This window comes from Colletotrichum higginsianum, chromosome 4 (genome assembly GCF_001672515.1).
Source record: "Colletotrichum higginsianum IMI 349063 chromosome 4, whole genome shotgun sequence".
In the NCBI taxonomy this organism is placed as follows: domain Eukaryota; kingdom Fungi; phylum Ascomycota; class Sordariomycetes; order Glomerellales; family Glomerellaceae; genus Colletotrichum; species Colletotrichum higginsianum.
Window position 1 is genome coordinate 4,859,278 of NC_030957.1, and position 25,252 is coordinate 4,884,529.

At 57.2% G+C, this 25,252-nt stretch overlaps 6 protein-coding genes across 6 annotated transcripts; 4 read left to right on the forward strand and 2 right to left on the reverse strand.

Moving 5' to 3' along the window:
* Positions 1 to 330: 330 nt before the first annotated feature.
* CH63R_06795 (Leucine rich repeat family protein) lies at positions 331 to 3,958 on the forward strand (the record flags this gene model as incomplete). Its single annotated transcript, XM_018301770.1, has 2 exons — positions 331 to 2,241; positions 2,306 to 3,958. 2 exons carry the CDS (start codon positions 331 to 333, stop codon positions 3,956 to 3,958), a joined length of 3,564 nt encoding a protein of 1,187 aa, XP_018159620.1.
* A 692-nt stretch (positions 3,959 to 4,650) lies between these two features.
* On the forward strand, positions 4,651 to 5,586 carry CH63R_06796 (uncharacterized protein; the record flags this gene model as incomplete). Its single annotated transcript, XM_018301771.1, has 1 exon — positions 4,651 to 5,586. One exon carries the CDS (start codon positions 4,651 to 4,653, stop codon positions 5,584 to 5,586), a length of 936 nt encoding a protein of 311 aa, XP_018159621.1.
* A 698-nt stretch (positions 5,587 to 6,284) lies between these two features.
* On the forward strand, positions 6,285 to 7,229 carry CH63R_06797 (uncharacterized protein; the record flags this gene model as incomplete). The annotated part of the gene is made up of 1 exon (XM_018301772.1): positions 6,285 to 7,229. The coding sequence occupies one exon, from the start codon at positions 6,285 to 6,287 to the stop codon at positions 7,227 to 7,229; it is 945 nt and encodes a 314-aa protein (XP_018159622.1).
* Positions 7,230 to 8,035: 806 nt separating this feature from the next.
* On the reverse strand, positions 8,036 to 10,495 carry CH63R_06798 (Fungal specific transcription factor; the record flags this gene model as incomplete). The annotated part of the gene is made up of 3 exons (XM_018301773.1): positions 8,036 to 9,193; positions 9,272 to 9,733; positions 9,803 to 10,495. 3 exons carry the CDS (start codon positions 10,493 to 10,495, stop codon positions 8,036 to 8,038), a joined length of 2,313 nt encoding a protein of 770 aa, XP_018159623.1.
* Positions 10,496 to 12,950: 2,455 nt separating this feature from the next.
* On the reverse strand, positions 12,951 to 14,959 carry CH63R_06799 (Zn 2cys6 transcription factor; the record flags this gene model as incomplete). The annotated part of the gene is made up of 4 exons (XM_018301774.1): positions 12,951 to 13,970; positions 14,023 to 14,411; positions 14,459 to 14,651; positions 14,957 to 14,959. 4 exons carry the CDS (start codon positions 14,957 to 14,959, stop codon positions 12,951 to 12,953), a joined length of 1,605 nt encoding a protein of 534 aa, XP_018159624.1.
* A 6,726-nt stretch (positions 14,960 to 21,685) lies between these two features.
* Positions 21,686 to 23,431, forward strand: CH63R_06800 (Benzoate 4-monooxygenase cytochrome P450; the record flags this gene model as incomplete). The annotated part of the gene is made up of 3 exons (XM_018301775.1): positions 21,686 to 22,668; positions 22,756 to 23,176; positions 23,240 to 23,431. The coding sequence occupies 3 exons, from the start codon at positions 21,686 to 21,688 to the stop codon at positions 23,429 to 23,431; spliced, it is 1,596 nt and encodes a 531-aa protein (XP_018159625.1).
* Between the last annotated feature and the right edge of the window lie 1,821 nt (positions 23,432 to 25,252).

Consider the following 25,252-nt stretch of genomic DNA (forward strand, 5'->3'; position numbering starts at 1 on the left):
GTTTGCTACACGAGAAAACGCTACATCATATCCGTCACACTAGTGCAGAGTAGACTCGGGAACTGAACTGCCCGTGCTAGCTCCCGATCAGCGTTGGAGGAGCAGCGAACGTCAAGCTTCCCGTCCCGCCCGTCGCTTGGTCTCGACGCACAAGCGCTAAGACATTGCCGACAATCCGTGCGCCGTCCGCGTTCTCGATCGCTTCTACAGAGCACAAAAAGAAAACACCTCCCCCCCCCCTGATAATTTTGAGTCCCAAGCTGTCGACGAAGTCATTTCCCAACACCTCGAATGCTCCCGGAGCAGTAGGACACCCTTGCAGTCGTTGTCATGGACGAGAAACAGGCTCCTGGGAGGCCTAGTGGGATCCCTCGATTCTCGCGTCTGCCTCTTCCCAAGTCGACAGCCACTCCTCCCCCTCCTCCCCCTGCAGCAGCTGCTGCTGTTCGGCCTTCACCCTCGCGGGAGGGTTTGAACTCCGGTCTGAGGAATCCTCGGCTTCGACCGGCCGCATCGCGGGACCACTTGGGGCCAGCCGTCGCTCCTAAGCAGCCCGAACCTCGCCTGACAGCCCCGAAGCCACGGCGGGAGCTCCAGCCGCCCTCTGCGAGCAAGCCTGCGTTGAGAGCTCCTCCCGCCCCCGCGACGACGACTCTCAGGAGTTCCCGCAGCGTACCTCGACTGAAATCGAAAGAAGCCGGCTTCCACAAGCCACCGACGCCTCCAGATGAGACCGAACAGCCCACCATCGCGCGCTCCGCCAGTCTGACACGTCGTCAATTTGGAGCAGCTCACGCAGCGAACCCAGACTTCGAACCCGTCCCAGACCTACCCCCTCTGCCCAGAGACACGAGCCCACCGGCCATTGTTGGCGATGCCGAGTCCGACCTTCCGAGCTTCGATACCCCGAGAGCAACGTCTTTCAAGCCCCGGCCTTCTCTCTCCGAACGGACGATCGAAACCCTGCAGCAATTGCAATCTTCGCCCTCCCTAAGCAAGAAGACGTCGACTTTTTTCGACCCCGATGGCACCATTCGACCCCGTTCACGCGCCGGCAGTGGCCATTCGCGACCCGGCTCAAGCTATACATCTGACGGCTCTGGACGTCCGGCCTCGCGTCACAGCAGACCCGGCTCCAGTTCCGGAACGGAGGAAAACCCTTTTGCGAATGCTCGAGCGGTCGCCAACGCCCATCGACATCCTCTGGGGTCCATGGAAGGCACCCCTTCTCGCCGCGTCTCTGGCATTCGCTCTCTCCGGCCACCGACGCTGCGAGCCACGCCCCAATCATCCCCCTCGGCACCCTCATCGACCTCGGCTTCGGGTATTCCCATCAACCAGAGTCCCAGCCCGACAAGAGCAACCGGCATGATGCCGCCGCCGTCAAAGACTGGCTCAAAAACCCTGGCTGCTCGTCCTCTAAAGCCCCGTGCCTCGGTCAACGGCCTGTACAAGAAGCCGTCTCTGCCATCGATGGGCCAGACCACTTCGGCTTCGGTTGCCTCGCCGCCTCCAAAGTTGACACCCAGCAAATCGTATGGATCCCTGAGAAGGCCCGGCCCGTCAAAGATCAGCGCCCCGTCACCGGCCCTAGCAGCTCCGACCGCCACAGATGAAGAAACGGCAGCCAGGAAGTCCTCAAATGCTCTGCGGGAACAGATCGCCAAGGCCAGGGCGGCCAAGCGCGCGGCCGATCGTCAAGCGGCGGATGCAGCGGCATCGGTTGCGAGCCCAGCGCCCATTGCGGAAGCACAGTCAACTCACACCGAGCCTCCGATCATCCCAGAGGATAATGGGTTCGAGTTCGGCATTGCCGTTACGACCGACGCCTTCAGTACCAACGACCCGTTCAACACCAAGCGGTCGGATAACTCGCAGAAAAAGGTCATTCAGCAGCGTCTGGTCGCCGCCCGAAGCAGTGGACGCCTCAACGTTGCCGCAATGGGCCTCAAGGAGATTCCCGTCGAAGTCTTGAAGATGTACGACATGGAGTCCATGGGTACGTACGATGGCTCTTGGGCCGAGACGGTCGATTTGACAAGATTTGTGGCTGCCGACAACGAATTGGAGACCATTGGCGACGACATCTTCCCCGACGTTACCGCCGAGGAATTGGCCCAGGACGAGGACTCGAATGGCAACATCTTTGGCGGTCTCGAAGCGATGGACTTGCATGGCAATTCACTTATTTCGCTGCCCATGGGTCTGAGACAGCTCCCTCTTCTGACGTCTCTGAATCTGGTAAGCCGAAATCTCACCCGTGGATTCTTAGTGTCTCACTTAGCTTGACTAACCGCTATAACAGTCCCAAAACCGCCTTGCCAACAACTGCCTCGAAGTCATCACTCAAGTCAAGGCTCTCCGTGACTTGAAGCTCGCCAACAACCTCCTGCACGGTCCCCTGGATCCCATCTTCGCCAACTTGGAGAACCTGGAAATATTTGACCTCCACGGGAACAATGTGTCGTCGCTTCCCACGGGCATCGAGAACCTATCCAGGCTGCGCGTTCTCAACCTCAGCGAAAACAGCTTTGAGTCGTTGCCCTTTGCAAGCCTTTCCAAGCTTCCGCTGACGGAGCTGATCATGAAGAAGAACAAGCTCACGGGAATGTTGATTGAAGATGGAGTTGAAGCCCTTTCCAACCTTCAGGTGCTGGACCTCTCCTGCAATCAGTTGACTCACTTGGTCCCTTCGGGGTCTACGATTGGTCTTCCCTCGGTTCACCAGCTCATTCTGTCCATGAACCGTCTGCGAGAGTTGCCCGATGTCAGCTCTTGGCCCAGTCTTATGACCCTGACGGCGGACGAGAATGCCATCTCCGAGTTCCCGAGCGGTTTCACTACTCTTGAAAAGCTCAGACATGTCGACTTCTCGGCCAACGATATCCGCGTCGTGCCGTCAGAGATCTGCAGGATGGACAGCCTGACTCTCATTCGGCTAGCGGGCAACCCCTTGCGCGACAAGAAGTTCGTCTCGGCCACCACGGAGGAGCTGAAGGAGGTTTTGGCCGGTAGGCTCGAGCCGCCTGTCTCGTTTGAGGAGGATGTCGACGCTGCCACGCCTGATACTGCGCTCAACAACACGCTCGCGGAGCCCCATGAGATCCATCCAGCCATCGAAGCTGTGCCGGCTGAGGCCTTGGCCCGTGATAACCACTCGGACGAGGACTCATTTGCCACGCCGCCCACCTGGTCGCCTACTTCGCCTGCACGAGCTCGCTCGCAGACGCTTGCCAAGGAAACATGGCCCGTCAAACAGGGCGTCTTGGACCGCTCAAACACCAAATCATCCTCTTTGCATCCCGTGGTTTGCTCTAGGGTGGTTGCCGACAACAGGGTCATCGAGATTCAGTTGCACCACAACCTCTTTACCTGCTTCCCGAACTCACTGTCTTTCTTTGCCGAATCTCTTGCCGCTCTCTCGCTCGCCCACAACCAGCTCGTTGGCGAAACTTACCTGACGGAGGAACTCGATCTTCCGGTGCTTCGCGAGCTGAATCTTGTCAGCAACCACATCACGAGCCTCTCGCCCTTGACCACACATTTGCATGCTCCGCAGCTGGAGAAGATGGACGTCTCTCTCAACCGCATCACGGCCCTGCCGCCTGACCTGCGAGCCGTCTTTCCCCGGCTTGTTGTTTTGCTGGCGGCAAACAACCACTTGATTGAGCTGGATCCAGACACCATCAGGGGCCTGGAGGTTGTCGATGCCGGCAACAATGACATTGCGCACTTGAACCCCAAGCTCGGGTTGCTTGGTGGTAGCGGAGGACTGAAGCGCCTCGAGGTTTCCGGCAACCGCTTCAGAGTCCCCAGGTATAACGTGCTCGAGCGAGGCACAGAGGCCACGCTCCGGTGGCTTAGAGGACGAGTGCCCGTAGCGGAAATGGCTTCATGGAAGGAGGGGCAAGGTGATTCGGGCAATGCCTCCGACACGAGCTTGGCGGACGTCGACTGAACAGTGAAGGAGGGTCCGGTTCACGGATAGAAAAGGATGGAAAAGAAAAGGGGTCTGTTTGTTGTTGTTATTGTTGTTCGAGTTCTATGGGTTTGTCTTTGGAGGGCGCGTCACATGTTTTTTCTTTCCACTTCTTTTTTCGATTCGAGCACATATTTTCTATGCTTGTGGGGCAGTGGTGTGATGATACGATACCACACTGAGCTTCCAGCTATGGAGTTGAAGGGAATGTCAACAAAAGGGGGGTGTGTGGTGTGATCTTTGCGACTGCCGTTAGAATCGCCCGATAGATATCCTGTACCAGTACTGTATAATACTATAACCATAATTCTGGATGAGGGTCCATCCCGTCGAGATTCTTGTATGCGGTTGATTATAACAGTTGTCTCTTGCTCAACCTTTCTGGTTCCGCCGGGTTGGGACGTGTAATGATGCTCACATAACCTTGGTACGGAGAGCACTCAGAACCTTCTTGTCCAACTCTCGTCAGCTGGGTATCTCCGATGTTGTCCTCCAAAGGATATAAGCTGCTGAGATTTCCTTCTTGTCTGGCGTTTGGCTTCTCGTTCAATAACCGCAACAGCCGACTTCAACAGCGCAGCCAACTCCAACAAGCTACCATTCCTTAGGGTCCGTCCTAAACAACCCTACGTTCTCCAGACGAAGGCATTCTGGACCACATGGCTTCCGCAATGTCCACCTTTCGCGCCGCCTCGGTAGGCAGACCCTACGATGACACCCTGGGCGACCTCTTGGGTGACCTCGACAGCGAAGCCTTCAGTCTCTCGCCTCTCCCCTCGTCTCTTCCCTCTTCCGACAACTCTCACAATCCCCTTCCGACCAAACACATACGCCATCGAGACCTCACACGCCCGCACCCGCACCGCACGATCCACCCGCGCCGCCAGCACCACCAACGTCGTGCGCACAAGGCCCCCGTCGCCTTCCTCACGGCTTTCGTCCTCATCCTCTTCGTCGAGGCTCGGCTACTGAGCCTGTACGCGGCCGACGTGGACCTTCTCGACAGGCAGGAGCGCGCGCGCCTCGTCGCCTCCGCAGCGTTCATGTACGTCCTCGACGGCATGGTCCTCCTGGGCGGGTACTTCGCCGACTGCGGGCGCGCGTGGTGGGCGTTCCTGGACCTCGTCACGTGCGGCACATACCAAGGCTCGGGGGACGACGACCGCCTTGGTCCCGGCGGAGACGGAGCTGCGACGGGGTCGGAGGACGACGAGGTCGGCGGGAGCGATGAGTCGTGCACGAGCACGAGGGCCATCGAGATGCTGTTGGGGGTGCAGATGGGTATGCTCCTGATCGCCGTGTGGCCGCTCGCCTTGGCCTGGATCGCGATCCTCTGGCTGAGGGACGGGGTCGAGTGCGTGGACCCCGACGTGGAGGAGGCCAGCGCGGATAATGGACCGGCTGGTGCGCGGGGGCGGGGGCGCGTTTCCTCGACCGCGGCCGACGAGAAGACGCCGCTGCTTGAGGGGCTCGTTGTGGAGGTGTCTGGGCCCCGTGACGAGAAGTCTGCCGAGGAGGCGATGGCGCTAATCGAGGAGGAGGCTGCCAAGAAGCGTCGGGCGTATGCGGAGCTGATGGGCCGCGAGAGTGTCTTTGGTGAATTTTAGGCATCGGGTTATCACGTAGAGTCCGGCACTGATGTAATCATCGCGAGACGCGTCGCGATGGTATCAGTGGTGTTGTATAATTAGAGAGAAATACATCTAGTACTATTACCTCGGACGATTAGAGGCTTGAAGCAGATTATGGAGTATTTCGTGCTAACGGAGCAAACCCAAAGAAAACTGGTTTTATATACACAGACAAGTCTCCGTTGACCATACCCAAAGCGACTCAACAATCAACGTTCACCCACTCGCCTTCGACAGGAGCAAGTTTGGTGCGTTTCAAGAGATATTAGACCGGCAAAACGGCTCATCACCCCCCCGTGGGTTGGACAGGTTGAGATGATATGAGACTTTCTCATAGAATGAACTTGACTCTCTTCCTCCTGTGGATTTCGGCTAAGCGTCCTACGGAAATGGGAACCTTGCCTAAACTCTCGCCCGCCTTTCGATCCAGCGCAACCGGCAAAGCTATCTCCTGAACCAAGGGAGCTTTTTGGGTGAACGGAGATAGACCCCGAACCCTCATATATGTTTCCCTCGGCCGCCTTCTTTGCCCTGGGACCAGGCGTCTTAACATAGCACAACTCGGCCTTCGTTCCTGAGCAACAGCAACCCGTCACCACGAAGCCACCTACGACGAAACTCAGGATTCCTCTCCCACAGAAATTCCCAACACAATCATAGAAACAACCACAACGATGGCCCCCGTATATACGTCGCACCTCCTCGCGGCAGAAATCAGAGACAGGATGGCCCCAACAGTCGGTGTCAGCGGCACCGCCCACTCATCCCTCCAAGTCGACGTCAAGACCATCATCACAGTCTGCCTCAGCATTGGCTACGCCATCTTCGGCGTCGTCGCGTACGCCTTCGCCAACAAATGCCGCCTCTTCGCCCTACCCGAGTGGTACCGAGCCTCGGTCCGCGGCCTCAAGGAGAAGGTCCTGGTCACCCTGTGGTTCCCCGCGGTATTTCTCCTGTGGCCGCTCGTTTTCTTGGCCTACCTGGCCTCCTGGTGCGGCCTTACGTTCTGCAAGGAGCTGGGGGCAAGGAGGAACAGAGCCGAGTCCAACGAGATCGAACTGGATGGCCGTAGGGAGCCGGCGGGTGAGCAGAGGAGCAGCACTGAGTTGGAGAGGTGGGTTGACTTGCCTCTTGACGAGGAACGGCCTGCTGAGCCTCAGCCAAAGTCCGTACCGGCTCGTGGGTTATTCATCAACCCGTTCGACGAGACTCAAAGAGGCCGATCTGTTCACTCCCGCCCTCGGGGGAGTGAAGCTTCCACGAGCCGTAGCCCCAAGGACACCGGTGGAAGGGCTTCCGGTGCGGGGCTCGAGGAGGACCCGATCGCGTGGTACGTCAAGCTGCCGCTGCCCGAGGAGATGCTGCGGGACGCGTCCGCGCGGACGTCGTCCTCGGCATCGTCGTCGTCGTCGTCGTCGTCAGGAGGCCGCAGTCGGAGCCCTTACGGCCGCGAGGACGGTGACGATAGAACCACCCAGTTGACGACGAGCTTGCCCTTCGTGGGCGAGGACGAGTTCGAGCCCGATCCGTTCGGGAAGCTCAAGGCTCGCTTGCAGACGATTCCTGAGAGCGAGAAGGAGGAGGAGCTTGAAGAGTGGGAGGAAGCGAGGCTGCGGTGAGGGCGTGTCCTACAGTTCCGGCATGATTGACTCGGAGGACGATGTCTAGGGCAGAGCAGTGGCGAGAAGACAATTCTTATTGAAACAAGACCCGGCTAATCAGGTGGTGTCTCCAAGATGGACCAAGACTGCGAGGTGGATCAGTAGCAACAATTTAGGTACTAGTGAGTGGCAAGCTCCTTGAAAGCAGGCCCCTTGCTTGCTAACAAGTGCTGGATAGATTTCCTATTATCCTTGTGCGTATTTCCCTTGTCTATTCACAGCTGTTGCAGACTTACAGTTAAAAACATTGAACTCATATTTAAGTATGAGCAGTTTGAGTAAAATTATACATTTTAAGGGAACGATTCCTTTTTGTAAGAACCCTAGCTAGGGTTTACAGAAATGCTCTAGGAATAAGCAAGTTTTCCCTAGTACAAGCAGTAAGAAAGTAAGGCTCTCTCTCTGTACTCTTTCTTGGCTGTAAAGAAATATGTAAAAAGAAGAGTTCTTGTCCAAGACAAGAAAAATAATGCGCCGAGGGGGAATCGAACCCCCGGCTCCCCGACGCTGCTGGATGGCAACGGAGAATTTTACCACTAAACCATCGGCGCTGTGTACAAGTGACTTCGATGTTTGAGCATATATAATGGAATCGCAAGAGACACTATTGTATCTTTAACTATTTACAGTGTTAGATTTTGCTAGAAAGAATATAGGGGTTACTCTATAATACTCTCTACATTTACAACTGTTAAAGGCAGTGCTCTGTAGGGTGGGTATCTCTGTCTGTTTCAACTCTCTAACTGACGATAACGTTCCGCTCCTCAGTTCAGGTAGTTGGGGAAGTCCAGGCCGTCGACTTGGAACTCGTTCATCAACGTGCCCCAGTCCGGGAAATCCTGCATCATGCTGCTCCAGTCCATCCCCTCGGCACCGGCACTGCCGTACAGAGAGGGGTCCTGCCCGTCAGCGTCTGGCCTGTCCTCGGCTCTCGGCGTCGGATACGCCTCCTTGTCCGCGTTGCCGGCCGCCTCGACGTCGCCGACGGCATCACCGGCACCCTCGCCGTCTCCTTCGTTCTGCTGCGCCAGGCGCTGACGCACCGCAAGCGCCTTGGCCCGCAGCGCGTCCAGGATCGTCATTTTGGCCGCCGGCCCGGAGCCCGAGCTGACCTGCCGGATGAGGGCCGAGTGTTCGTCCACCGCCCTCCACGCCTTGTCGACACTGGGGCCCTCGGGCTTGACGCACAGGTGCCACAGCACGTAGAGCAGCATGTGGTACGGCGGATACGCCCGCATCGACCACCGGTACGGCCGCAGCAGCTCGTCCGAGGCCAGGTTCATGCCGGCCTCGAGGATCCCGAGCGCCTCCTGGAGGTTCTCCTCCGTCGCGAACGACTCGCGCGCCTCCGGGTGCTCGAGGTGCAGCCACTGCTGCCGCGTGACGAGGTCGAGCTTGCGGATGATGAAGCGCGCGACGAGCATCGTCTGCCGCTGCTGGGGGATCACCGGGTTGCAGTTCCGGAGGAAACCCTCGGCGTAGTCGTGCAGCTCTCGGACGATCTGGGCGCGGACGGACTCGGGCGTCGGCCTCTCGGCCCACGACGAGGCCATGGTCGCGAGGCGGTGCCACGTCCGGCCGGACTGGATGTTGATGAGGACTATGGTGAGCTGGGTCCAGCCCGGCCTTGGCGGCGGGAGCTCCCTCATCTCCGGGTACAGGTCGCCGTCGTCCAGGTTGGACGGGTAGCTCACGCCAGCGTGCAGGCTGAAGCCGGTCGAGTTCTGGATGCCGTAGTCCTCGCCCGCTCGGCCGTCTCGCCCGAGGAGATGCCACCATATCCGCCTCCGGATCTCGGACTCAAATGTAGTGAGGCCGAGCTTCGTGCCGTCCCTGTGCAGACCGATGGACTGCGCGGCCCGGATTGCCAGTCCGTTCAAGGTCCACAGGCCCCGGCCGGGGTTGTGTATCCTCAGAGCGGCCTACGGAAGGAGAGTCAGCAAAGCCAGCAGCAGCAGTGTCGGGCCGAGAGGCCATGGGGAAGAGCCAGTTCAACCTACCAAGTAGATGGCCAACGCCTCCAAGAGTCGTACCGAGGGATGCTCGAGGAAGTCGGCCTTGGCGAAGGCCTGCTCAAGCCCCGTCTTGAAGCGGTGGAGGTTTGTCGTTTTGTCCTCTCCAGTCAGGCTCTGGACCGTGGCGGGTTCGAGGGTAATGACGGACATGAAGAAAACGGAGAAAATGATGGCCATGGCCTCGACGGGCGCGTTGTGGGGGTCGTCGATGGCCGTGTAGACGAGGATCTCGGCGGTCGGGCGGTGGAGAACCTTGTTGCAGACCTCGATGTTATCGACGTAGTTCCTCCACAACTCCACGGCGCCGGACTTGGGAGGGAGCAGGTCCGCGAGGTGCAGTTTGGGATCCGGGGTAGACAGGATGCCCATCGGGTTGAACGGCGACGGGGCCGCTTGGGGCGCCGGTTCGCTCCCGGGAGTGCTCAGGACCGATTGTATGTCATGTTCCTTCGCTGGGATGAGCAGACTGGTTCACGTTGGAAACGAGTCGGGGTGTGTATGAATAGCGTGGCTCACCTCTTCTATGACGCGGGAGATCAAGACCTCGTCAAAGTACTGGGTCGAAGTCCCCTTGCGCACCAAGATCTCATCACCCGCAACCTTACCGTGGGATTCCGGAGGCGGCGCTATTCCCGATCTCGGGGCCGACGCCGGAGGGTTCTGATGATGCTGCTGCTGATGCTGTTGCTGCTGCTGGTGATGATGATTCGAGGCGAAATCGGAGACGGAGCCCGGTGCGGAGGGCGTGCGGAAGGCGGCATGGTGCTGATCGACGGCGCCGGCCACCAGAGACTTTTCCAAGTCCGATATCCGGTTCGCCACGTCGGCGATGGTGGTCTTCCGGACGCGGCGGACGGGCTGACCCACGGGAGGATAGTAGCACTGGAAGCCGCCGCGGATGCACGACGCGCAGGGTAGCTTCTTGTCGCAGCGGACCTTGCGCCGGTGGCAGAGGTGACACGAGCGCTCGATTTTGCGCCCGGTGCCGGGGCTGGTGCCGGCGCCGGGGCTGCTTCGGACCCTGCTCCCGCTCAGGTCTCCGGTCTCAGGACGGACGACCGGGTTGTTGCTGCCGTTATTGTTGACGGACGTCGGAGGTTGCGACGGATCCGAAGACGGCGTGTCGGCCGCTTGCGCGGGCGAGAACGGCTTGGCTGACGTCGTCGTTGTCGGTGTTCTTGTTATTGTTGATATGGGAGCCGATTCCATGACCGCGGAGCCGGGACCGGGACCGTTTTGGGTAAAGACGGACGTATGAGATGTGGCCTGATTCTGGCGACAAAACCGAGACTGGGCGGATGACTGATAATTTGCGACAAGGTGGAAACAAAATGGACGGATCTAGACAACTCCCCGTCAAACTGGTCGAAGGTGGGTGATGAGCTCTAGGTCGATGGCGAGGATGCTTCGGCCTCGGTGCTGTCTTAGCTGCCGAGGCCGACCGAGCCCCGCTCGCTGCTGACTCAGTTCAGGTCCGGTCCGAGAAGCGAGAGAGAGAGAGAGAGACAGAGCATGAACCAGTTAAAGAGTTCGAAACATGGCTCCCAGCCCGCTTTCGGTTCTTCTAGTCTGGCGTCGTCCGCGGACGGCGCACCAACAGTTTGACGTCGGACCGCACTTCTGTTCGCAAGCGGTCTGTCCATGCCCACCCAGTTCGAGACTAGTCAGCGAGCGAATCCGTCAAACATCTGCCTCCCTTTTCCTGTTCGGTTGTCTCTTGGGGAATCCCCCCTACTTACTATCTTGGGTAGCAGTGGAACATGAACGACCCTTCAGAACTTGAGCCCCCCCCCCCCCATCTCCCCCATCTCCCCCATATCAGTACCAATGTTCACAGACGACAAATGCCCTCTGTGAACACTCACCGCGGCCAATTCCGAAAAGACGAGTGCGTCACGATGTTACACAACTGCCCTCCCTATACTGTTTGGCCTATTCTTAGCTCGAATGCAGCACAATGACAGGCCGGTGGGACATTGACGCCCAAAGGAGGCATATGTCCGATGCCCCCCCATAGCAGCATGTGTTGACCGTGTCCAAGGTCCACCGGTTAATGTGAATAAGGTTTTCCAAAGGCGAGGAATACCCCAACCGGTCACGATGGCCCCCCTCCTCTGATGGAAATCTTCCGACAGGCAACCCTCACCCTCCCCCCCCCCCCCCCCCAATTCTTGCACATGTGTGCTTTGACTGCGGGTATACGTGGGCCAGCCGCCCATCACGATTGACGGTCATGGCCAAGGCTGTGTGTGAATTACTCGAGCAGAGAACCATCGCCAGGTTTCATTGGAGGGGAAGGGGGGGGTGGTGGTGGTCCCGATGTAGACGACCATTGCTTCGATGTCCACGGACAACTCCCGTAATGCCGCCAACAAGCCTCTCCAGAGCTCTCTCGCGCCACGGCAAAACACCTTCAAGCACACGGCAAGACGCTCCGTTTTTGTTTTACGCGTACCTTGAGTCGCGAGAGCGAAGACTGGAAACCCAGCAACCCATATGCGTGGGGAGATTCATGTTGCCAGGAACAATTGCTGGGCTCCGAGTTTCTCTCTTCAACCGGATGGCAGCTCGGACCTCGAAGGGATACACACTATCATAAATAACACAAAAGTCCACGCTCATGCTGCAGACTGGATTGCCAAACCGCGGGTTCCAACCGACGCGTCCCATATAGCGCCATCCCTCCCCTCGCCTCCCTCGCACTCCCTTCGGCTGCCATTGCCATAGCCGTGTGTTTTTTTGTTGTTGATGTTTTTGCAGAACATCTCTTTAGAGGCGATTCCTGCAGAGAGTACGGAACGCGCCAGACAGAGAGGGGGGTTGGGGAGGGAAAACAAGGTTTTTTGCACGGCGCATAGGCCCATATTCATGCGCCATCCGGGCGTGCTTCAAGGACCGATGCCGGCATGAAACGGGACTGATTACGACCTGTTTGGAAGCACTGTGGACTGTAGCCTGCATTCTGTCGTTGAGGGATGAAATGTTTTGAGGGGGTCTTGTATTTGGTAACGAAGAGAGAGTGAGTGAGTGAGAGAGGGTGTGGTATCACAAGTTACTGGGCGTTCACGCCTTTATTCCCCCTCCCCGTCCCCCTCGGCCCGCGCTCTCAGAGTTAATAGTGGACAGGCAGACATTTAGATCCCTTCCTGACGTCGTCTCTAATGCCGTCCGTCATGGTTTTGTTGCTTATTGAGCAAATGCTTCCAGAATTCCCACCGTGCTCCTCATCGTCCTCCCCCTCCAAAACACACCGCTATCCCCCCCCCCCCCCCCCCCCCCCCAAACGGGTAGATCAGTCAAGTCTTCGCGGTGGAAGAACACCACCACCTATGCGCCCAACATACGACGGGGACAGCAAGAAATATAGACACGGGTTGGCTTGCCTCGTGAAGTTGATGAATAAAATAAATAAACCCCGTAAAAATTCCCCGTCGGCCGTTACTTGAAGAGACAAAAAGCGATGCCTCGCTTCATTTCCACGTCGCCCCCCTGCCAGTATTCCCAGTAGATGGGATGGTTTTCAACCAGAGCCCAATAGAGATATAAGAGAGAGAAAGAGAGAGAGAGAAAGGGAGTAGCAAAAGCAAAAAGAAGGAAAGAAAGAAAATAACAGAGACAAATCGTCAACACGCACAAAAAAACCAAGCAGGGCATGCTGCCCCATCTAGACGCCCACCGAGATGGGCGGCAGGCTCGGCATCATGTCGAGCCACGACATGCCCGGGTTCGCGTCCCTCATGTCCCAGACGGCGTTCAGAAAAGCGGCCATGCCCGTCTTGTACCGCGTGTTGAAGGCGTCGGTGAGGGCGCTCATGGCCTCGAGCGCCGTCTCCTTCTCGGCGGCGTCGCGGGCTTCGATGGCGGCCAGCATGTAAGGGAAGCTGACGCAGCGTTGCGTGTCCTTGGAGACGGTCAGCGTCATGCGGAGGTCCGAGAGGATGCTCTTGGACATGGCCGAGGCCATCTCGTCGCCCTCGCCGAAGCGGTGGCGCAGGCGGTGGATGAAGAGCATGGCGGCCGTCTTGTAGATGCGGCTCTGGGCCAGCATGTGGATGACCTCGCCCGTGGTGAAGCGGCTCGTGAAGTCGGGCGGGATGACGGGCTGCCAGGCCTCGACGTCCCTCTCGAGCGCGTCGAGGGCCAGCGTCTGCTCGTCGACGTCGACCTCGTGGTAGAGATGGTAGCTGATGCGGCAGAGGTCGTACAGGTGCTGCAGCAGCGGCATGCACACGCCGACGTAGGCGTCGACGTGGCCGCCCTCGGGCGGGGCGATGCCGCACACGGGCAGCTCGCGCTGCATCAGGCATTCGTTGATGTCGACGGCCGTCATGTAGACGAGGATGTAGTGCGTCCGCGTCGTCGAGATCTGCGTCGTGCCGAGGAGGTGCCGGACGTGGCTTAGGATGTAGCGGCGCACGGGGGCGGCGCTGGTGCCGAGGGCCATGTTGGAGAAGTAGACGATGCCGAGCCCGAGGCCGGCCCACGGCAGCAGCTCCTCGCGCTTGAGCGTCGGCAGCGGACACGACCGCAGCTGCTCGACGGCCATGGCGCCGCGTTGCAGGTTGGCCTCCGGGTCGTACTGGCCCGTGTCGAGGCCCATGGTGGCGGCGAAGGCGGTGTACATGGCGATGTAGGCGTCCTTGCCCTGGTCGAACATGGAGAACAGGTGGACCGTCATGTCGAGCTGCATGCTGTCGACAAAGGACGGGCCGATGAAGTACTGCATGAAGTTGGACTTGTGCAGCAGCCGCGACAGCGAGTTGCGCTCCGCCGTGTCCAGCCGGCTCAGCGTGCTGCCGTACGGGCTGAGGGACTCGAGGATCTTGGACGGCGGGCTCGAGGCCGACTCGGTCGACGAGTCCGACGACCCGTCGTCGGGCGGGCTGCCGGCGCCTGGGAGGCTCGCCGCTATGCTGGGCTTCCGGGGCAACGGACTCGGCGCGGGGCTCATGCGGGCGAGGGCTGTTGTTGAAGTCGAGGATGAAGATGATAATGACGATAAAGATGATATTGAAGTTGATGTTGATGCCGATGTCGATGGTGTTGATATTGTTGTCGTACTCGTAGCTGTCGTCGTCGGTATCGTCGTCGTCGTCGTCGTCGTCGTCGTCGTCGGCAGCGGCGGCTGAGGGATCACCAGGTTGGCCTTACGATGGTGCATCGGGTTCGAACACGAGATGCCGCTGCCCATGATCTTGCTCCGGACGGCGATCTTGGACCGGCCCTTGACGGCGGACCGAGGCACGGGACGAACGAAGACGCAGTCCCGGCCGTTCATCATGCAGCGATCGCATTGCGGGTTACCTTCCGTGAAGGTGCATTTTGACTTCTGGTAGTAGCAAGGCGCGCAGGCCTTTGCGACAGGCTGGGCAGACGATCAGTACGGCTAGCCAGGGCGCGGGATATGGTGGATGAGGTGACAGTCGTATGGTATGGGTGTAGTAGCAGGGGAGTAGAGTAGTTGGTTGGTGCAGCAGTACAAGTAGAGAGAGAGACGGAGAAGAAGAAAAGGATAATTGATGACGACGATGAGTTATGAAAGGGCCAGGATGCAGAAAATTGAAAAGGAAAACGACGATGACGTTGTCTACCCCCCCTGTGCGCTGTGCGGGATGCCGCTATCTCGACGGAGATAGGCGATGGAAACAATACGGACGCGGACGGGCTCACCATTGTGAATCAGACCCTGGTGGGGTTAGTCCATTCGAGGTGCTCCAACAGACAAAGTTCTGTGGGGAGGGGGGAACAGCAGGATTGACTGGCAAGGCCGGTGACTCGGGAATCGTTCAATAATCTGGGTCGAGGAGGGTCGTTGGCGGGGTGGTGTTGGTGATTATAAGACAGTGGTCTCGTCGGGGAGGGGGGGGGAGAAGAGAGGATATGCTTCTAAGCTGGCTCTCGGTGCTTTGGTGTCTGTTTCTCCTTCTCTCTGTCTGTCTGTCTTTCTGTCCCGGATTATGGGAGATCTTGCTGTTGCTGTTGCTGTTGCTGCTGCTGCTGCTGCTGCTGCTGGCTACCAGGGGGGAGGGTGATTGAGGAAGACGACTGGTGCTACTGCTAGATCAATTGTGCGGTTGGACGTTAGGAACAAGACGGTGACGGTGAGTCGATAGGAGGACGGTCACTGCCGTAGATTTTGTGGTGATGTCGGTGACGGTGACGTGACGGGTATACGAGGGGTAAATGCCGAAGGAGTTAACGAGGGAAGTGGGATGTAGAAGTGATGTTATGATATGGTTGTAGGGCGGGAAAGACAAAGGGAGCACTGGACAGTGTGGAACAGGATAGGACAGGACAGGACAGGGCAGATAGGTGGGTAGTAGGTTAGGTACCTAAGGTATTCTAGGCTAGGGGGGGAAGGGAGGGGGGGCTGGCATGTAGAAAATAAGCTTCGGGCGTGGTGCGCATGGTTTGGGATCCAAGAACATGAAGACAAGTCAGGCTGAGGCAGCGGTCTGATGCATGGTGATCATTGAGAGGTGGGGGGGTAGGACTCGGGCGTTTGGTCCGCTTCTGCTTTGTCTACAGAACGAGTTTGTCAAGGGGGCTGGGTGGGATGAAGAAGGGATGATGGACGGGGGATTAGGGAACACAAACAAAAGTGGAGGGACTGTGAGGTACGAGTGTAGAGAGAGTGTGTGTGAGAGTGAGAGAGAGACAGAGAGAAGGACTGACTGACTGGGCTGACGGTGATGAGCGAGGATGGATGGATGGGGAGAGGATTGATTGCCTGAAGAGACCCATGAGACCGAGAGAAAAGTAGGGGTCCCCGACTGCTGCAGCGCACGCATGGAGCTCCGTCAACAGTCCTCACTCATCCCTGGTAAAGGGATAGCTAGAGAGATAGAGAGATAGATACATACACACATACATCCATCCACCATACATACAAATTGACGTACAAAAACAGTACGTCAACCTATACATACATCGCAGGTAGGGCAGGCTGATTCCTCCACGTCGTCTCATATGCCCCAACACTAATTAACTGACCGACCCCTCTTTAGTCTCTACTCTACTCTACTGCAAGATCATGCTTGGCTCACACTGCCCACCCAGCAGCCCACCGTCATACAACCCTCCAAGTGACAACCAGCCAGGAAGCCGCAAGCAGGTGGGCGGCCAGACTAGCGCGTACGGATACTCGTTAGCTGGGCAGACGCCAGCCCGTGCGGCCCCAGGGCATGGCATAGCATAGCATAGCAGGACAAAGGGGACTGACTGACTGACTGACCGGATTTAAGTGAAATATTTCCGTTCCTCGTAGAAGAGAAAAGAACGGGAAGCTTGCAAGAGCAGACAGTCAGTGACTTGAAGATGGACGGTATGAGTGCGGTACACACACACACACACTCTCTCTCTCTCTCTCTCTCTCTCTCTCTCTCTCTCCTCTGCTGATGCTTAACAAGCCAGCCATCAAACGCACGCACACTACAGGTAACTGCTCTCTTGCGACATTACCACCCCCTCCACCCTGAAACGTTGCTGTGGTACCTGTACTATCGTAATGGGAGACGGAAAGGGGGAGGGGGTCCAGGCAAGAAAGTGGCCTGTTTTGACTTTTTCCCCCCATCGCCTCGCACGGACAATGGCAACCCGAAAAGGGACCAAATGAGACCAGAGGCAAAAGACAGACACTGGGAGACGCATGTGGCATCCCAGAAGACCAGAGGAAGAGTGAGATGTGGAGGCGGAGCGGAGGGCTGACTGTCTTGGACTCTTTGGGGAAGAGGGGCCGGAACAGGGGTTGGGATTTCAGCATCCAAGATGAAGAATGGAGGGGGGGGGTAAATGGCATTGTGACTGGACTCGAATGAAGTTGAACACAGCCAGCAAGTAACTATCCTTTGTGCTTCTTTTGCGATGTTCACTGATGGTCCGCTTGAAGGCTGTGTAAGCAGGTAGTTAGCGACACTCGGGATCCCTCACAGAGGAGGCAAGACAGACAGACAGACAGACAGACAGACAGACACGTCGACAGCGGCCTTGAGGTTGTTTGATCGAGGGCACGAACCGCCTCGGGTAGACCCAGCTAGGTTTGTTTCTGCCGTCTGTCGCGCACTGATGATCCGCCTCCCTTGAGACGCGGCCGCGATTCGTGTCGTGCGTCTTGTCCGCCTGCGTTCAGCGTGCGTTGCCTTTGCTCTGTAGTATATAATCCGTCCTCTGGTACGGATATTACTCTCTCGATCGAGACCCCTGGCACGCCGTCCTCCGGGCTGGTTTCCGGAGGGGCCCGAGCCCGAGCCCTGAGGCCATCGGGGTCGGGGGGTTAGGTTCCTGCAGAACTGCACTGCAGTCTGCACCAAGCACGCACCTCTGAGTAGGTAGTAGTACATCCATCGTATACACACGATGGCACACGGCACATCATCTGCAGTTCTTCTCAAGACACAAGGACGCAACATGGCATTGGTCCTTCTGCCGTGTGTGAGCTTGCCCGTCATCCACCCTCCTCCTCCGTCCATCAATCGGATCCAGGCCCCAGCCTAGCCGCTACGCTTGTCCTGGTTCTTCGGGTGGCATGGGCATGTTACCTGTAGAGAAAGCCCAGAGACACAGTCAAGTCCGCAGCAGTTCTGCAGCAGCGCATGCGGATGGATACACAGGGATCGGTATGCAACGGGGGGGGAGGGGGGAGGGTCAGGGTCCAGGGATGAATGCAAACATCTATCTGTAAGCAAACATCTTTGCGGGCCATGGCCTCATGGCCTCATGGCCTCATGGTTATGAGTGTCTGGGACATGGTTGAGTGTTACGGACACTGTTGCAAGAATCCAATGGAGCAGCATGATGGACAGACAACATGAACAGACATTGAGCACTGAGCACTGTCAAGACCAAATACCAAAGGCCAAGATCAAGGGCCGCGACCACAACCCCGACCACAACCATGCCGCTAACCCGCAGGCACATGTTACATGTATGAACAGTGACTAAGTGGGCTCTTTCTTCAAGCGCGAGACTGAGTCGTGTCCCCGGCCACTCCCCACCGGGGGCAATTTGCTTCCCTTCTTGCGTTCTGATCTGCATCGCATTCGCCATCCATTGGAGACGTCCACGGTCCAGGAAGAATGAACTTGACCCTTTCCGTATGCCTGTTTTTAGCCCCCCCTCCCGAAATAATAAAAAAGGCTTGTCGAGGAGACACCTTGATCGCCTTGGTGTAGGCGAGACTGCAACGTTCCCGGAAACAGGATCCGTACAATCAATCTCGTGAGAAGCGGATCACAATTACCTTGCACACTCAGAGACCCTCACAATAACACACACACACACACATATACACACACTTTTACTTTCCCTCTATCTCCCTCCCTCTTGGACTGACATTCACTAGAGGCGCTAGGAAAGCTTCACGGTTGCACCACTACCTGGGCCTTTGTTTGTTCTTGGCTTCTCCTGGGGCCCGGCCAAGCATGACCTGCATGCCCGTTGCACGCCTCCCAGCTGGGTCTTCAGATTCAGCCTCTCATGCGATGAGCAAATGGCAACGAAGGAGCCTCACACACCTCGCTCTCAACCTAGTCCGGGCTTGCCATCGTGGATGGATGGTCTCAAGACTCGCATACGGACGGATACCCCCTAGAATTCGTTCATGTCCCTTGGCCGTCACGCGCGCGCGATTCCCCCTCCCCCTCCCCCCTTCCAGTCCCGTCCCTCCAGTCGTGGCTGTTGCTGCCAATGCCCGCCCTTGGCAGGCCAAACGAGCTCTTGGCGGGCAGACGACGATATCTTGCTCAAGTTGCAAACCTGGTGTTTCCGTACATGACTGGAATAGATAAAAAAGGACTGTTTCCAATGAGGCCATGCTCCCCTTGGCACGCTCCCTCATCGAGATTGCCACCCCCGTCTTGTCCCGCCCCTTCGTCCCATTTCAACGACCCCCCCCCCCCTCCATCAACAACGTTCACGGCCCCAAAGACTGCTGAGGCTATGGCCCCGATTCTACTCATTGACTCGTTGAGCGAGCTCTACCGTGATTCGACCATGACAGGACCGAGACGAAATAGGATGTCGTTGCCACTCCCACCTCGGTCCAGAAGCCACTAAAATCACACACCCTCACTCACTCAGACTTTCAGCATAACTCTCGGCTGTCCCCGTTTGCTGCCCCCCCCTGCTCATCCTCCATCGGTCTCCGCTCTCATCCAAAGGACAGAGCCAGTGCTGGGCAAACTCAAGGTTGACTCGTAGCCAAGGTTTCAACAGGAAACAACATTCTGACAAGGTTGAAGCGGCCTTGAGTACTGTATGTACATCGTACTGTTGGCCGCTGATACTATTGTGTACGGACATGTGTGAGAACAAGTCCAACAGGCACAACCCGGTCCGCAATAATCCTCCTCCCATGCGCGAACCAGACGTTACTATATCATCCCCGGACTCTAGGATCCCCACCCCTTGAAGGCGGGCGGGCGGGCCATGCAGGAAGCCAGAGGAAGGGAGCGCAGGTCAGGCGGGGTGCGGTGTCAGCAGTTCACAAGGCGTGTGTTCCTGTGATTCTATTGCTCTGGCATTTCTCTCCATCCTATCCGTACTCATGTTACAGTACCTCTGCCCAAGTCAAAGTTCAGCCAGTTCAGGGTTTGACCGCAGATCGTCTCTTTCCTGCTTCTTTTTGGACATCATACCTGGGCTGGGGTGGGCTGTACCGGACAGCTCGGACGCGAAGATTGATGGTCGTTGGTGAGCGGGGAGAAGCATCCCTGGCCCCTCCCCCGCCTGACAATCAATGTCCCCCCATGGTTACTCGACCCAGTATGTGTGTAGAGCTGATCTTTGAGAAGGAGATCTTGCTTCCGGAAGCCGAGGATGCTGCCCGGGCATGTTTCTTTATATCAACATGGCCCTGTGAGGAAGGGTTGAGCCTTGGCTGACACCGAACAAAAAGAGGCCATAGTCAGCAACTTAACGATACTTCCTCCTCCCGTGAAGATGAGCCCCGATCTCGGTGCGAGCAAAGCTTTCCTTCCGTCTCGCTAGAACCTGTCGGCTCGACCTTGGAATCGCCGGGCTGTCATTCTCGCGGACCAATGGATCAACAAGGGCCAACTGCTGCCTCGCGATGGTCTACTGAGCCCTTCATGCTCTCGCTCATCCGGGGCTCCCTGACAGCTCGGGGCATGAGACTGACACACGACGATGCAGGACGGAGTCGTCCTCGCAAGACGATCGAGGAAGAAAGCTACGCCGGCAACGGAGCTGACTCGCCGACCCGGGAAGTCCATAGCTCCCCGGGTCAGCCCGCCCGGCAAACGGAGCCCGCCTTGCTTCCGACTTGCTCCCCCCGGCCAGTGGCTGCGGGAAGGGCCACCCGTAGGCGCAATATGGCCCATTCTCCCCGGGTCCCCTTGTCCCGTGCTTCCCGTGTTTGCTCGTGGGGAGGGGGAAGAGGGGCTGTCTGTCCTTTGTTCCTCCGCCATCGTTCGCCCATCGATCTGTGTGTTGCTCCTGAAATCGTCCCGACTAGTTGATGGCCTCGCTCCCTTCCTTATTTCCTAACCATTGCTCTCTCACCTGGCAGAGATTCTGCCCCTCCCAGGCTCTACTTACCTCTGTACCTGTATGGAGAGAGAGGGCTCACATGCTTCCGGTGATCAATCTGATCTTACACGAAACACCGTCTGGACCCTGGAATCACACTTGACAAGCTCACAGGTCTTTTCATCTCCGCCACGTCCCCCCCCCCCCCCCCCCCCGAGAGCTAAGAGAACGTCCATTGTTCATCGACAATAGGACCTGGAATGGCGCATAGTCGTGCTTGTTTCAGGACACCCACGCGCTCCGGTCCAACGTGCCCCTTGGACAACGACTGCATTTTGCCCTGCTGCTACGTAGGATTGTCCGTCTGTCTTCACTGCAACTGGTTCTCGACTGCATAGTCCAGCGCTCCGGCGATTACACAATCAATCGGCTCTTACTCCTCTTCCTCTTTCCCCCCAGGATTGCCTGTTGGCCAAAACCTCCGCATGGCCGCGCTCCCCGCAATCACCAAGTCCCGAGCTCGCTATGACCACGAGAGTTGTCGGCAGTTCTTTAATTGGCCGTTTAGACTTTCGGGCGCCAGTTATGTTGCCGACGCAGACTACCCATACGGGAGTAATACTGCCTCCTGGCGCTTTGTGTTGGCCAGTGATAGCATGAACGTCGATTAGAGTCGCACATCATGTGTTCCTTCACTAATCAGAGTTCGAGGGCAGTTTCCAGGGTTCGGCACACCAGATGAAGATATCTAGATGGCGCTGTCCGGGTCCCTGATCTCCGTCGAGTTACCAAAGCCTTTCGAAGCCGCGAGTCGTGACAGTGTTCCCAGACATCTAATGATCTAGTACCGTCGGTGATTCATGCTTTGAGTTGTACTTGTACCTCCCGAGATACCCGACCGTCATCGCAAGCATGGAGTCTCGTCTTGAGCCGTTGGATCCTAGTGACCACAACTCTACCTATACTGCAGCGGCCGGCCTCTTCATCCGGCGATACTGGCTGATACTCGGACCTCTGCTTCTCCTCCTCAATGCCATCCGGACTCGATACCTGTTGCCCCTCCGCCGGTATCCCGGACCGTTCCTCGCTTCGACCACCCGCCTCTGGAAGGTCTTGTCCACCGCCTCCCGGAAAACGCACCTTCATCACATCGCCCTGCACCGCAAGTATGGCCCCGTCGTGCGCATCGCACCCAACGAGGTGTCCATTGCCTCGCCCGAGGCGGCGAGAACCGTGCTGAGCGCCGGCAAGCGCTTCTACAAAACGGCGTTCTACGCCGTGTTCCCGCCGCCCGAGAACCCGGACATCTTCACCGAGGTCGACGAGGAGGCGCACGCCCGGAAGAAGAAGGTCGCCAACGTCCCCTACAGCATGGCGGCCATGCAGCAGCTCGGCCCCTTCATCGACGACACCATCGATCTCCTGGCGGCGAAGCTGGCCGGGTTCGCAACAAAGCGCGTCGAGTGCAAGGCCCGCGGCTCGGTCGACCTCGGCGCCTGGCTGCACTACTTCGCCTTCGACGTCCTCGGCGAGGTCGCCTTCTCGCGGAGCTTCGGGTTCCTGGCCGAGGGCAAGGACGTGGAGGACGCCATCGCGACCATCGACCGCTCGCAGGCCTACAACGGCATCGTCGGACAGGTCCCCTGGGTCGACCGCCTGCTGCGACGGAACCCGCTCTGGAAGCTCGTGCCGACCCTCGACACGAGAAACGCGCCCATCACCCGGATCGCGCTGAGCGAGCTGGAGCGCCGGAGACCCTTTGACAAGGAGAGCGAGGGGAAGCTGCGGAACGACGACGGGAGGCAGGACCTGTTGGCGAGTCTGATCAAGGGGCACTTGAAGACGCCCGAGAAGTTCTCCGAGGGCGACGTGTTTGCGGTCGCCCACGGGGCCATGTGAGTTGGCGGGGCCTTCCCCTGACGAGCCTCTCCGTTGATGATAAAGTGATCATGGCCGGGGGGCTAACTTGTTCTTGTCCACAGATTCGCCGGCTCCGATTCCACGGCCTCAACTATGCAGTCCTTGTTCTGGCACGTCTTGTCATCGCCGCAAGTCCACGCGAGGCTCGTCCAAGAGATCTCGGGCGCCGTCATGTCCGGGGCGCTCCCTCCCGCCGGCAACATCTCCTGGAAGGAAGCCCAGGAGCTGTCATACTTCCAGGCCTGTCTGAAGGAGGCCATGCGCGTGCGGCCGGCCGTAGGCCTCAACATCACCCGCGTGGTCCCGCCCGAGGGCGCCGAGTTGGACGGGCACTTCTTCCCGGGCGGGACCCAGGTGGCGGTCAACGGCTGGGTCCTGCACCGAGACAAGCGGATCTTTGGCCTGGACGCGGACGAGTTCCGGCCGGAAAGATGGCTGGTGGACGTCGAAGAAGCGAAGCGGATGGAGCGCTACATGTTCCAGGTGAGTTCCCCTGCCCAGATGCTTCGGGGGGTTAGGCCATGGTTGACCCTCGGTTTTCTCTAGTTTGGCGGTGGAAGCCACGTGTGTATAGGTCGTAACCTGGCTCTGCTAGAGATCAACAAGGTCGTACCGCGCCTCTTTAGAGATTTCAAGTTTGAGCTCACTCATCCAGGACGAGAGTTGAGGGCAAACGCTACTTTCTTCGTTGTTCAAGAAGGCCTAGAAGTGTTTGTGGATGAAAGAGAGACCGCGTAGGTAGCATTCCAGAGGAAGAGCAACTAAGAATCGAGGAGATCGCGGATCGTGTATCATAGCTTCCTTGCTCTTGTCGAAGCGTGGATAAACAATATTGAGCCGATGAGATTGAAAATTGGAATTGGCGTCTCGATTTAGCCCATCGGAAATTCCCAGTGTTGGCCAACGTAGAGACAGTTATCAAATTCATAACAGATGTCGGCAGCTCTTGTCAGTTCCAGGTTGGAAAAACGAAGGGAACGTAAGTTGTTTGATTATCGAATCAAACTTGGTTTTACTCTAACTGGATTTCGTCTCGACTTGTGCTAAGAACAGGACGTACAGCTGCAGAAGAAGCAAGTTGGGCAGCCTGGGTACTGATTAAGTTGAATGATGGCCTGACTAGTTCAACCTTTTCTGTGTAGTTAACGGATAGAATATATTCTGATGTTTCATTCTGCGTGTATAGATAGGTATGTCTGATAAGCGGTGCACTTGTCTTTCTTAAATATGGAAATCCAGGTAGCCAAACACAACACTGGCTCTTGACAGTAATTCTTTCTTCAGCTGAACTCCAATAATTGTACGAAATATCTAGACTCCTTCTTTCTTTTGTGATCTGGCCGTCAAGGAATGTCTATTTTGATAATGAAAACATGGAGAAGCCTCGTGAACGACTTGGTTCAACCTTTGTTTGATGGGAAAACTGGTTTAGCTGACTCTCTCATGCGGCAACCAATACAATATGTCGAGCCTTCGGGGGATTTTTAACATTGGGTCTGATTTGGCGTTGCTCTCCGTCACGAGCACAATCATCAAAGATATTGGCCAGCATCACCCGGGGCCCTCTGACCTGCTCCAATCTAAGTCGCCCTTGAGATTGTATGCTACTTGCTCGAATCCCTGCCGCTGGTTCAACACGAGGATCTGACTACTTACTCTCCTACTGAAATATCCCAGGAATGCTTTCCTCTATCGAGCGCCTTTGGGGCCACTTTTCCTGGCCTGCAGTCGCTAGTAGCGTAGCATCAACGAAGCCTCATGACAGCTTCTGTCTTACAAATTTAAGCATATGTACTCTGTAATAAATAGCGCAAAAAGCAGACCCACAGTTGCTGCACGACAGCACAGCTTCTAACGTTACTTGCCTTACCTTGTCGAGGTGTTGATGCTCACTGTTTACCATGCAGAGCATAGGTTGGGCGCCACTGCGATTCAAGCCTACTTTCGATAACTCATGGATATTTGGCTGGTCTCCTACCTACAACACATCATCTTGAAATGCCACTCATTGAGTCGCAGACGGGCGGCGACGTTGCTTTCGAGCCAGAACGGCTTTTGGCATGAGCCTGAGATTCCCGCCAAGGTTCTGTATCTGCGCAGCCTGTAAAATAGACTTCGTAAAAGCCGTAGTACGGTAGCCATCGCTCGTGGGTCGAGACGCCGCCTAGCTGTCTAGCTGTCTCACTTGACTCGTACATCCTGCTCGTCGTTAATATAACAAGGTCCGTTCATCCTAAGAAGTTCTGTACTGCCTGCCTCTTTAGAAAATATACTTTCCAATGATCCCTGTTAAGGCATACGACCGCTGCCCACCGGAACCACACAACTCTGAAGCTGGCTAGTGTCTACCCTGCCTCTTGGTCCGAGCCAGGAGTCCTTGCCGCAACGATGCCGTCTGGTGTCGGGTCCATGTTGTTACAGAATCGTTATCACATCAGCCACCCGATGGCTATTGCTGCGGTCATGTACGGCCTACTCCGAAAGGCCTTTGTGTGTTGACCGTGACTGAAACAAGCCGTGATCGAAGTAGTCCAGACACGGGCAGCAACCCCTTGAGAG